At 34.0% G+C, this 13335-nt stretch overlaps 1 protein-coding gene across 1 annotated transcript; it reads right to left on the reverse strand.

The window, feature by feature from the left end:
- Positions 1-503: 503 nt before the first annotated feature.
- On the reverse strand, positions 504-1636 carry LOC147537672 (protein EXORDIUM-like 2). The gene has a single exon (XM_086643604.1). The coding sequence runs from the start codon at positions 1569-1571 to the stop codon at positions 654-656; it is 918 nt and encodes a 305-aa protein (XP_086499730.1). The 5' UTR covers positions 1572-1636; the 3' UTR covers positions 504-653.
- Between the last annotated feature and the right edge of the window lie 11699 nt (positions 1637-13335).

A 13335-nucleotide genomic window follows, 5' to 3' on the forward strand; every position in this document is an offset into this window, starting at 1 on the left:
CCTAACACTGTTTTCAAACCCACATCCTATGTATTTAAAACAAGAGATAAATTTTCTTGCAACAAAAAAAGCAAGAGATAAATTTGTAGTCAATTTTTTCTTCTCCGGTAAACATCAAATATAACGGATGAAAACTTTTTAATAAATTCAGGTAAAATGATGAGACGAATAAATGAAAATGGTTCAAAAAAAAACAACACATTTCCAACAATTACCACCAAACATTTAATTTTGATCATTCAATTTAATTTAAATCTCTCCCTCTACTCCATCTTCTTTCTCCTAAAAAACTAGAATACCAAATCCACCATTTTGGGAAGAGAGAGATTGGGACGGGGCGGGGGCGGAAACCTAATCTTTCATAAAGAAATAAAAGCAATATAAATAAGATTAAAATTAGCAAAGCAAGGACGTAATCGGTCAACATCTATAACTAAATTAGAATTCAAGTCTCCTTGAATTCCATAAGGTGTATTTACCAAATCTTTAGTTAATTCCAAAACTTTTGAGAGAGAAAACTTTCATACATATATTTATTGAACTTTTTTTAACTTCCATTCATACACATTTACAAGAAAATAAAAACAAATTTACAAAAAAAAAAACAAAAACGAAAAATAACTTCATGATTAAACATCTTCTATACACCTTCATCATACAAGTGTTGAACACGTGGAAGTTTTTGGGTCCCACATAGCAGGAAGCAGATATTTACGACCACTTGATCCAAAGGCATTAAAGCTAGCACCCGTTGTTTTATCTACCAATACTTTCCCAGCATAACCTGGATAAGCTCCTTTCCCATAAATACCAGTACAAGCCGAAACCGCTTCTAAAGGCGCCTCTGCTGGCCCTTGGTAATAACCATTTTTAAACGGATTCGTAACGGTTCCGGCTAAAAGCGTGGCTAGATTAATAATCATTCCGTCAACTCCGACGTCATTGTTAGGAGCAACCAAGGGTGGCCCTTGTGGTCCATAAATCGGTTGATGAAACGGCCAAGCGCATTGACCCGGACACTGAGTCTCCGAGTTACCAACCCAAATATAGGGAATTTTACCACCGTTAGATGATGAACCATGGGACCCACAACTACTCCTACAAAACCCATCAACGGCTACATCCTTTGAAGTAAAAACAACATTAATTGATCTCCCTTTATTAATTTTTGAAGCTAAATCAACGATTTGAGAAGTTTTGAGTGATTTTCCTAAAGAGTATTTTGAATCAAAGATTTGGGTACCTAGGATAAGTTTTGAAGGCCCTGTTTTATACTTTTCTGTTGTTTTCCACCAAGATGAAACAGAAGGGTTTAATGGATGAGTTTGGGTTTTAGAAGAAAAACTCAAGGAGTTGATGAAATCAATGAGTATTGACCGTTGGATTGGTGAGAAATTACCATACCATATTAGATTGACGGTATAGCTTCCTTTTAGAAGAGCACCATTATGGTACTTTAGAACAAGTGGTTGTTCTTTTACTAGAGCTGTGAGTTTTCTTGTAGTTGCTGTGGTTGGGTTGAACAGTAATAGAAGTGAAACTAGAAGGGTAAAATAGGAAATAGAAGCCATTGAAAAGAGGTAAGAGAGAGAGATAGAGAGGTTTCTTGGGGTTTTGGGTGTTGATGAGAAGAGAAATGATAGGGTTTAGGGTTTTATAGTAGAGAGAAAGAAGAGAGAGAAAGCATAAGTGAAGGATGGGTAACAGCTGTTGGAATGAGTCCAAGGAAGTGACACGTGGGAGATGGTGATTGGATGAAGTAAGAGTGGGGACCATTGACAGGCTGTCTTTTGGGAGTGTTAAACTGGTGACGTGTTTAGGAAGATAGTTAGAAATCAGATATTGATGTGAGTGCAAAGGAAAAGTCTTGAACAATTATTTCTAATTTGGTAGAAAGAAATAATGTTATGGGGGTACCACACGCAACATAGTATATTGAGTACTAATTTTAATACGGTAAGAGAAAAATGATATCCACGAATCCTCAAAAAATTGGGAACATTGAATTTGGAAAGGCCTCCTGTTAATTAAGACAATCTAATTTATATGGATGGTTCTAAAACCAAACTTCAAACTCATTCTTAAAGTACAATACAATAAAACTTACTCTTATCAGTACCATCGAAAGATTGGGAACAAGTTGCCCATCTAGTTTAACAAGTTCGTAGGTTTAGACACTTAAACAACTAGTATAAAGATAATCTTAGTAGTATACATTTTAATTGCATAAACTAAATTATACTGTTCTAATCTTTGTTTTATCATTGAGTTTTGAGTCTACCTCGTTGTCATTTGATTATTGTCTCACATTATACTTGGTTATCTAGTCCATAACCTCAAAATATGAGGCATATGATGTGTATTTCAACTAGCCTATATGGCTGGGAGGAGACACAATTTGAAACATATATAAAGTGGAATAAAAACTATTGATGACGGGCTTGATGGAAAAAAAAAATTGATTGATGTATGCGTTCAATTATCGGGTAACTTTAGATGTTCATGATAAGTCCAAACTTGTTAGGATCATGACACTCAAGAGTACAAGAAAGAACGAAAAACGAGAGAAAATAGTGAGTCAGACTAACTGTTTTACTCAAGTAAATTTTGGAGGGAAATTGCGAGAAAAATAGATGCTCGCAACACTTTCATAGTTTTAAATTACATTATTTTATTTATAATAACTTACGCTGTTACACGACATAACTACATCATAAATATATTACCTCATATACTAAATAAACTCTATAATTACTATCCCAAATTATCTTCCACTTTAAAATGTCTTGAGACGATCCCGTGAATAATAAGGGCTAATTTGGTTTCTATACAAGTGTCAATAGTCCACATTTATGTCTCAAAAACAGTACAACTTATTATTGCAGTCTTCAAGTTTATGACTTAAAAACAGTAGAGCTTATTATTGTAGGTTAGATATGGAGATGGGAGAAGAAAAGGGCAAAAAAGAAGAGGGAGGGTCCTACAAAAATGATAGAGTTCCATAAGTGATGATGTAAGATAAGATTGGTGGGACGAGAGAGAGGAGGAGGGGGGTTGAGAGTTCGATGATAGTGGCAGCTGTACTTTATTACTATTATAAACGTTTTATTCCCGCATGATCATGCACTACTAATTTACTAGTATATAATTTTTGTTCTTGGTGCACCAAAAACCAAACCTTGTTCCTTTGTTCCAATCCAAAAACAAAAAGAATCACAAAGATCTATTTGGGTATGGTGCCCAATTATTGTGCCCGAAGGTTCACTCACCAAATTAACCATTAAAATGATATTGAAATTGCATTTACAACACTAACCAAATTAACCATTAAAATGATATTGAAATTGCATTTACAACACATTAGTGGGGGTATAATCGGGTAGTTGTTTACCGGACATTTGAATTGAAAATGTTTATCGCAATAGCAGACTATCTTTATTCTCGATAAAGATTTAGTATTCGACATTGCAACTGTTGAAATTTGAACTTTTATTGGGTGATACTCGATATATATATATATATACGATTTTAATGAGCAAATAAATGATTTTCTTGTAAATACCGTAATCTTAATGATTTATTGCATGCAAATTAGGTTTGATTACTGAATTAATATTTTCAAATGCGACATTGCTAATTGTTTGTAAAATAATATTGTTTTTACTTTTACTTTACTCTTTCAACACTAATTGATAATTGTATCGTACTTTGTTCCCTCTACTTTATTGTTTGATTTAGTCGAGAATTTGATAAGTAAATATAAATTTTGTCGGTATATTATTTAATCATAAATTTTATTATCAGATGCCAGACATGTCTGTAGTAGTTTTCAACTGTAAATTCAAGGTGGTAAGTTCAATTACCAATTACAGTGGGGGCTTCATTCAATTACAAATTATCGTTGATGAGATAAGTCAAAACAGGAAATTGGGCCGAAGACCCAATTTTAAACGTTTTTAAGTTAAAAAAGACATGATATATTTTTTTTTTATAAACAACCCAAAGTTTGTATATTTTTTGTTAGAACCCCAAATATTTATATTTTGTTTGGTTAAAAGCTCAATAGTTTTTACAAATGTCTTTACAAGGTGTTGCAAAGTTGTCGCAAGGTACTGCAAAATTGTCACAAGATGTTGCAAATTAAAAAGTACTTAGAGAGTTGCAGACTAAAAACCATTGATACCCAAACAAAAACTTTATACGAAAGTTTGACCAATTTTTCCAAGTAAAACCCAAAAGTATTAAATTACAAAATTTGCAGTAATGTCTCATATATAGTGGAGTAACATTTCTTGTACATATGAAAATTACATTTATATATTGCTTATCAATTAGCCTCTAATATTTCATCAAAAAAAGTTAGCATCTAATTACATAATTATTTTCTTTTAGTTTTTTTTGTTGAACTAATTAGTTTTTTAGTTGAGCGAAGCCTTCTTCCTTCTCTAGGTAGTTGTGAATTGTATTGAAAAAAAATCTTGAAGATGTTCATTTGGTGTTCAGTGAATACATCCAACGAGTAGTCGTATTTTATGTAGTTTGCAATTCTAAATATATTGAAGAACCACAACCGATAGGAATTTAAGATTTTTAGTAAGTTTGGTTCTAGATAGTGAAATATTTGAATTGTACTAACACGTTGAAATCTCAACTTCAAAACACTTACAATGGTGTCGGGTATCCTTATTCAACATTGAAGTCACAAAATAATCTCTATGTCAGAGTATATTTTGTACTAGATTAATTTGATGTGAAATTCACCTTAGCCATCTCCAATGTTAAACTCAATAAAATTCGTCAACAACTGATAGTTAAGTTGGTAAGGCATGTACTCCAAAATCCTGGAAGTCCCAGGTCCGATTCTTAAACAGAGATGAAATTCATGGTATATAAAACTTGGATTGTTTAAGGCTTTAGGCCCATTTCTTTTTCTTTAAAGTTTCAATTCAGCGGTTATCGGACATATCACATCTCTGATGTATCAATGTCTTCCAAATGACTATCATAGTGAATTACAAAAATAAAAAAAATAATAATAAAAAAAAAAACTCTAAGAATCATAGGTGCCAATTAAAATTCTCTTTTCTAAGTGGCAAATTAGAGACACCAAAACTTTTGTGTATGCAAGACTCCAACAGAAAGTAGTTCAACAAAAAAGAAAAAAAAGACTCCAACAGAAATCTCTAAAATAACTTTATTTCATAAAATGTCACTCCTAACTTTAATGGCAAAAAAATAGTTAAAAAAGACTTTTTTCGTTGGTCTACATAGTTTGATTAGCAAAGATTTATAAAAACTCAAAAATATCACTTTTGAAAGTCTCTATAGTCAACAATTGGTTGCCCAAGTAATCCAATGTGTGGACATAAACTCCAAAATCCTGGAAGTCCCATGTTCAATTGCCAGAGGAGGTGGTTTCCATGGTATTAAACTTGAGTTATTAAGGTATCAATAATGATGTTGGGCTATAGGCCCGTTCTTTATAAGAGTTTGAATTCGACAGTATCGTGCTTATCACATCTTTGATGTATCAATGTCAATGTAATGACTATCGTAGGTCGTAATCAATTTTCAAAAAATAAAAATAAAAAATAAAAAAGAAAGTCTCTATGATACATAATCTGACATCAAGACGGAGTGTTTAACAAAATGTCATGTTCGAGAAAGTTTTTAATAAAAATTCTAGATATTTTAAACGAACACTTTAAATCTTAGTTTGAATGTCGCAGTGATTATGCATTTATGCTCCTAGCGAGAGAATAATACATGTCTCATTCCATGGTAGAACAAGATAACGCTAGTATTATTTTGAAAAAGAAATTAAATAGTGGAGTTCAATCATGAATTTGGCAACACACACGGGCAAAAATTCGGGCAAACATGTGAAGGGGATAATATAGGAGTCTGTAGGGCAACGACAGAAGTTGGTGGGACGGGAGCAGGGACTAGGAGGCGGTGGTGGAGGTTTGTATTGGGGGGGCCAACCAAGTAAAGTTGGCCGGTTCGAACGAAACGCGACAATTCCGAAACTCAAAATTCAAGAACACGCAAATCCAAAGAGGACGGTGGTGGTAACTGGTGACGGGTGAGTGTTGCCGCACGTGTGAAAAAAATGAGGGAAGTGAAAAGTCAAATCATAAAAGTAGTCAAAAAAATTGGGTGAAGACGAAGGAGGGCCGGAAGGTGGTGGCTTAAAGTCAAATCACTCTTTTATCTCGTCACACGTGTTACATTAATTATGAGGGCGTGTTTGTTGCGACACCACCCAATTATTTGAGTCTATGGACTTCAATTGTTTGGTGTGAGAGGTAGGAAAGGGATCCCCTTTCCCTACATAGTGACATTTTGTTTTCCGTACCCATCCGCTTAGAAATATCACTTCCATGTAATATCATACAAGTCTTTAAAATCATATTATATGTTCTCTAGTATTTGGTAAAGTGGTTCGACACTCTCTCTTAAATTGTTAAGATCTCGATATCGAATTTTGATAGAAGAAATTTATCACTAAGATTTATCCTATATAATTTAAATAATAAATAAATTAGATGTAGGTAGATGAGCGTACATGCTCCATAAGACGGTCCTAAGATTCTTTACATGGTATTTAGGGTCAAATATGTCTTAATTGGAGGTTATGTGCTTATCTAAATTCATGTTGTATTTCATATTAGTCATGACTCATGATGTATCAACGACATTCAACTGTAATGACTTTTGGAGTCCAATCTCAAAAAAAAAAAATTCTATAAGAACTTTGTTTTATTTTTCTTCATAACTTTATCCTTACTCTACTAGTTTATTTTAAGTTCTATGCATTATTTTCATTTATAAAGTAAGTTTGTTCTAACTTTATTCTCAAACGTTTTGGTTGCATGAGAGAGACTTTCTTAAAGTTAAATCATACATAAAACATTCAGAAATTTTATAGCCTATCAGGTGAAAGTTGTAAGTTCTTTTTCCCGTACTAAAGTGAGACATCGATTCTATTGATATATACAAAGGAGTTGTGCCTCTATATTACCATATCCCGTTTAGTCATTAGTTCTTCAACCAACATAGTTGGTGCTCTTGGATAATCACATCTAGACCGGTCCTTTCCACCAACACTATAAACGAAGATTAATGTGGTTAACAACCACTTATAGCAAAGGATCCCACTTAGGAAAAGGATTTAAGTTGAATAAGAAATTAACTACTCCCTCAGTCCCAAAAAGAATGACCTAATTTCTATTTTGGTTTGTCCCATTTTAGTGTCCTATTTCTAAAAATAAAAAAAGAAATTTTTCGCTATTTCCAATAATACCCACTACTATAAATTTAATGACAACTTTATTTAAAGGTAAGTTCAACTTTTTCATTGTAAATTATAATAGTTAACGAGGATACAATTGGAAAAACCATGTTATTTTTGAAAGTCAAACACCAATTAATTATGTTCCCTTAATAAGTTGGGTTTTCAAAATAGGTCATTCTTTTTAGGACAGAGGGAGTAATAATTATCTTATTATCTTAACTATGGATTTGAACCACATTATTGGCACTACTTTGAACGGATCACTTCATGACATGTCATGGGGTCATGGTTTTGGTCCCAAGTCTTAAAAGGCAAGCAGACAAAATTTCATTGTTGTTATATTATAGATATCAGCCAATGAATTTCTTGGTTAATAAATGCCCCTTGTTTGTGATCAAACTAGGAAATGCATCTTTCTCATTAATATAGACGACTGAGGAATTGGATTATATGGAAATATCGACAAGGGCTTCGTCTATGAGCGCCTGCCTTTTTATTTTTGTTGTCGGCCCGTTTTCTTGTTGGCGCCCTGTAGGATTCCCTTTTTCTTCCCATTAACCCCCTAGCTCCCTTTGACTCTCCTCTCGAGAATGAGCTGAAGTAAAAAGGTTAATCAAATTCGGGGCAGAGTGGGTATTAGGTAAAATCCGCCCGCCCGGTTGCAGTGTTATATATATAAAATAAATTATAGATATATTTTGAAACTTTTTATATGATATCATCAATCAAACAATTTTATATTATATAACTATTTGTACTGTTTGTGGTTGATAAACTCAAAACTAGTACAAAATTTTGTTAAGAGCGAAATATTACTTTCATTAAAATAAATTTTTGAAAACGAAACACAATAACTTTTTGTTTAAATCCGATCCGACCATTTTCCTATTAAATGGGGCAGGGCCCTGGTAAAGCTACTTTTAGTCGAGGCAGATATGATAATTAAACCCACCCCAATTAGTTATTAGGATGAGTATAGTAAAATTTGTCTACCAATAGGACGAAATCCCGTCCAAAACCCGCCCTCTGGACATCCCTAACTATAGCGGTTCAAAAAAGTTCATTTTCTCTGTTTTCAACTTCCTCACATTTCTTCCTCCTCTTCTTCTTCCCTCGATTTCTTGTTCAAAATTCTTCCTCTTAGCTTCTGATTTTTTTCCTTCCGTTTTGTCACTATTGCGTTATTGTCACAAAGGTAGTGAAGAAAGGAGTGCAGTGACCTCAATTTCTTTTTTAAGGTAAAATCTTACAAATCTTTTTTTTTTTAATGGTTGATCCCTTTAATGTGTTTTTGGTAGTGCTTTAGATGACTTGTTTATTTATTTTGAGTAGTTATGTAGTATTTAATGACATTTTTTTTACTATCAACAGACTGAATCGAGTCCGATCAATTTTCGTTAGGTTTCAGACTCGTTTCAATACGTTTTCCCTTGGAGGGGTCAGTCCGTCGCAAATCAGAGTGACGAGTTCGAAGTTCATGCCTTTCTTTCATACTGGCGAGTCCGAAGTTCATGCTTTTATCTCGGACTGAAGAGTCTGAAGTTCATGCATTTCTCTCGGACTGGTCTAGTCCGATAACTATTACAAAGGACAATCAGTGCGGTTTAAGGGAGCTTCAGACTAGCTCTTTTCGTGATCTATCAGATGGTCTTATCCGTACTTCTCGAAATTTATGATTCGAGCTTATGTTAACCTTTTACTTTCATAATTATTATTGGTAGATCTTTCCTTTTTCCCTAGGTTATATTTGAGTCATGGCCAAATGTGCGCATCCTACAGGAAGTGAGTGGGCTCGCAGAGTTCAAAGTCAAATGGCGGGAGACGAAAATGAAATAACTCGGTTCCCAGCGAAGGATTAGTTGCTACACTATCATTAAACCTTCTTGTTAGGATAAAGAGGATCCGTTGGGCCAAAGTTAGCTAGAAAATGCATCATGAAAACATCTCAACAGAAGAACGAGATCGTTTAATCCTGCAGATCTATCAGATCCTTATTAAGGAGGTCGGTCACATCAATCCTTGTTAAAAGGCTCCAAAAACACTTTGAATTCCAGATGGAATGAATCGTTAAGTTTAGTGATGAATTACAATTAAGAATTTAGCATCTATTTTTTTTATGGTTAATTTACTTATTATTTTAATTTTTAATTTTTTGTAGGAGAGACTGGCTATGAAACTAGAAATACATGTTTCTGTTGTTCTTACTGGATCTCTTTTCTACCCAATAATATAAACCGCAAAGAAATATCAAGTGTGGGACTTAGATAGGTAGTGTCATGAAGTTCAAAAAATGGTTTAAAGCACCAGAGTGGCTCACATTACCAAATACTCATATCAAAAGTTGGACCGAATTTTACATTTGACTTTTGCGGGAATGTGGTACAACGACACAATTATTTTCCACATTCGTTTGGAGAGGTGCCGATCACACTAGAAGACATGAATCATATATGTGGTCTTCCAATTGAAGGTCGTGTTAGCAGAGGAGGATGAAGAAGAAAACATAGTATTGGTGACCTACTTTTTAAATCTGATGTTGCCAAAGAAGAAAATGGGTACTTCAAAAAGCATTCGGTTGAAATGCTTGAGAGAATAACTTAACGGTTCTAAAAACTATGACAACGAAGAAAGAAAGGAAGTCTTGCACACGAGGACTCCTAATGGGTCTCTTAGGATCCACACTTTTGGCTGATAATAAAAGTGGTTCTAAGGTTACAATTATATTCCTACAGTACTTAAGGTACCTGGATGAGACTCCAAATTCTCTTGGGGGACTGCAGTGCGCCCCCTTCTTAATAGGTAACTTGGGTCTTTCTCGACAAATGGGGTTCAACTGGCTATGTGTCTAACACTCTTGCAGGTAATAGTTTATCTATTTATTCATTTTATATTCATTTGTTTAGTTTGGTTAAAGATATTTATGTCTTCTTTTACTTTGCATTAGTAGGCTTGGATATATTATGACCTTAGCCTAGGATTATCTATTCTAAATCAGTCATATGTGCCTACGCCTAACATTCCCCGTATGCAGAAATTGGATTAACATATTATGAAAGAAACCCAAGATAGTGTGCATTACCAAAACTCCTGGAGCAATTAGATGATCTAACGGAAAGAGATGTAAGTATCTTTTTTCCAAGTTCGTTTATTTTTAACTAATCTTGTCCATCTCTTTACATTTATTATTTAGGTAATTTGTCCATACCGGCCTATGGATTCAAAAGATAACATAGTAGCACCCGAGTACTCGTTCTACGTCGGATGTATTATAGTGAATGACATTTCAGAGTCCTATGATCAAGATAGGGTTTTAAGGCAACTAAGGTCGGTTCGGATAATTCCTAAAGAGTCGATAAGTCCTAAGAAGATGGATGATACGTGAACGACATCTCATGTGATATGTGAAGATCACTATAAATCTCAGGAGTAAGATTAATTGATATCTGAGTCCATAGATGGTGAATTATGTCTATAGAAAATACCTGAATTAATATTGTCTCTTTAAATCTATCATCTCGTGCGCATACGACAACCCATAAACCGATCGGAGATCACATACACAATTATTGACCTTAATGTCAATATCATTTTGCACGATCGACCTCATCCACCACGTGGTCTAATGCAGAATGTGAGACATAACCTCTAAGATCTCTCATAAACTTGTTTTCGTGAAACCCCTTCACCTTTGTACGACTATGATTAAGTGAAACTTTAATCTCGAGAATTTCTTTCTCATTCATGGCATGTATGGATTTCCAACATGTAACATAGTTACCTTCAGAGTTGTCTGAATTTCTCTTCAACTTTGCATGAGCCCCCTCAACACGATTGATTGTATTATTGCCCATATACATTTCCTCATTCGTCCATGCCATGACAAATCTCACTTTAAGTATTAACCAAGTCGTCTGCACATTAGTTACAAGATTGGTTGTGTTTTTACTTTGTATACATTAAATAACAAAAAATACAAAATGTGAATTTTGATATTAGTTATTTAATTGTGGTGTTTTAAGAATAAATTTGATGACATAATGTTTATGAATTGGTGCTTGTTTTTCTACCCAATTTGTAATTTTTTTAACTTGAAATGTCTAAATTTTTCAAAATTTTATTGGACAAACCACATGAACAAGACACTCGTAAAAAATGAAGAGTAATAATGAAGTTCAGTTGATTGACGAACATGACGAAACCACTACAAGTATCTTGGAAACGCGACCAACCAGTTGGAGAAAACTCGCAAAAGTTGTCTTCTTTAGTTGGTAACATTGGCAGAGATTTCGTGAGAGTAATTTTTTTTTGCTATCCACAAGATTACTCAGTATTTTTTCATCTCAGAGGACAACATATAGTGGGTGCTTGATAAATTAAATGCAGCATGAAGAGATAACAAGTATGAACTTGTGCTTGCATCGATCACCCTGTCGAGCCAACCACCGATTAATTACGGATTACAATTGTCAATCAACATTAGAACTCAAGACCTTGATCCACTAGGTTGTCCTATATCACATTGACAACCCCGTGTTTGCATCGACCCAATGTCGAGCCAACCAATCTTAATTCAATCTATTAACAGAACTCAAGACCATGACCCACTAAGTTATCCAATATCACATCAATAACTAGTGTTTGCAATCGACCTATATGTGAGCTAACCATTCTTTGTTCCGACTAGCCTATGCTTTCTAGGGTAACAACCTTAAGCAATACAACACACACATATTCATAAAATTTATGCTCTAATTCATAGACCTATTATGTCATACACCAAGCAAATAAGGAATGATAAATATCAGTCTTAATGTCGCTCTAACTCATTACGATGAGTTTACTATACATGTCTTGAACATTAATTGTCAACATCATGCACACTAATACAAACAATTCTTAGCATCTAGGCTACTGTCTGAGTGTATTTATATAACCCTAATAGTCTAGGTTGCTGTCTAGGTGTACTCCATTAATATAACTCTAATGGTCTAGGGTTATTATATTATTGTTGAAAAATAGTTTATAATCATAGTAGATGTCTATTGTATCACTAATTGGGTCTAAGTTGATGATAACCTAGCAGACATTGATACTTTAAAGTTATTATAGTTTTAACTGTTCAAAACTAGGTTTGAAATTGAAGAGGGCTATGTAAACCCTAGGGAAGAAGAAACCTACTTGATTTGTAGCACAAATAAGGAGAAATCCAACCAACAACGATGCCTATTTTATGCTCCTTCTTCCTCTTTGTTCCTTTTTCTGGGGTTTAGTACTATGACGAAATTCTAAAGATACCTCCTCATACATGGGTTGTTACAGGAATACCATTTTTTTCATTTGTTGTTGAGAATCTAGGAGTTTCCTTAAAAAAGTTATCTTAAACTTTTTTAATCATGAAACAATACGACGAGTGAAGTTTATAGAGGGCTTCTGAGACCAAATTGCTTTTGAAGTTGCCATAGAAGTTTCCTTTTTCTTTCTGGGGTTTAGATTGGAGAAGAGGGAACAAGAACGGGGTGAATAACACCTATAGCTATGTGGAACTGGGCTGCCAATAAATTGGTTGGTCCAAATGGTTGACCACCAGTCAAATGGTTGAGGGAGGTGTTGTGAGCTAGGGGTGAACATCGGTTGGATAACCGATTTTTTGAGCCTATCCATAGTCCAATCCAAATGGTTCAGTTATTCTAATTTTCGATCCGAACCAATCCGTTCATGGTTTGGTTCGGTAAGCATGAACGTCTTGGTTCGGTTAAATAACCAAACCAAAGATCAAAAATTTTCCAAGAACAAACTTTCGAATTTTTAACTTTAAAACTATCTACAATTATACTTAGAACGTGCTAAAAGATAGTATTATCTCACAAACCCTTAAGTCTACATGTACGTGATTAATTCGACATAGTTTATCAACATTCGAGGAAGAGAAAAAAATGATAAACAATTGAATCATATATTCTCACATATATAATGTATCGAAAGTAATAAAAAATGGTTTGGTTCGGTTTCTTCGGTTATCCGTCAAACAAATCCACAGA

The sequence above is a fragment of the Eschscholzia californica genome, unplaced genomic scaffold (genome assembly GCF_041429995.1).
Source record: "Eschscholzia californica isolate CP2 unplaced genomic scaffold, dmEscCali1.0.p SCAF_5, whole genome shotgun sequence".
Lineage (NCBI taxonomy): Eukaryota > Viridiplantae > Streptophyta > Magnoliopsida > Ranunculales > Papaveraceae > Eschscholzia > Eschscholzia californica.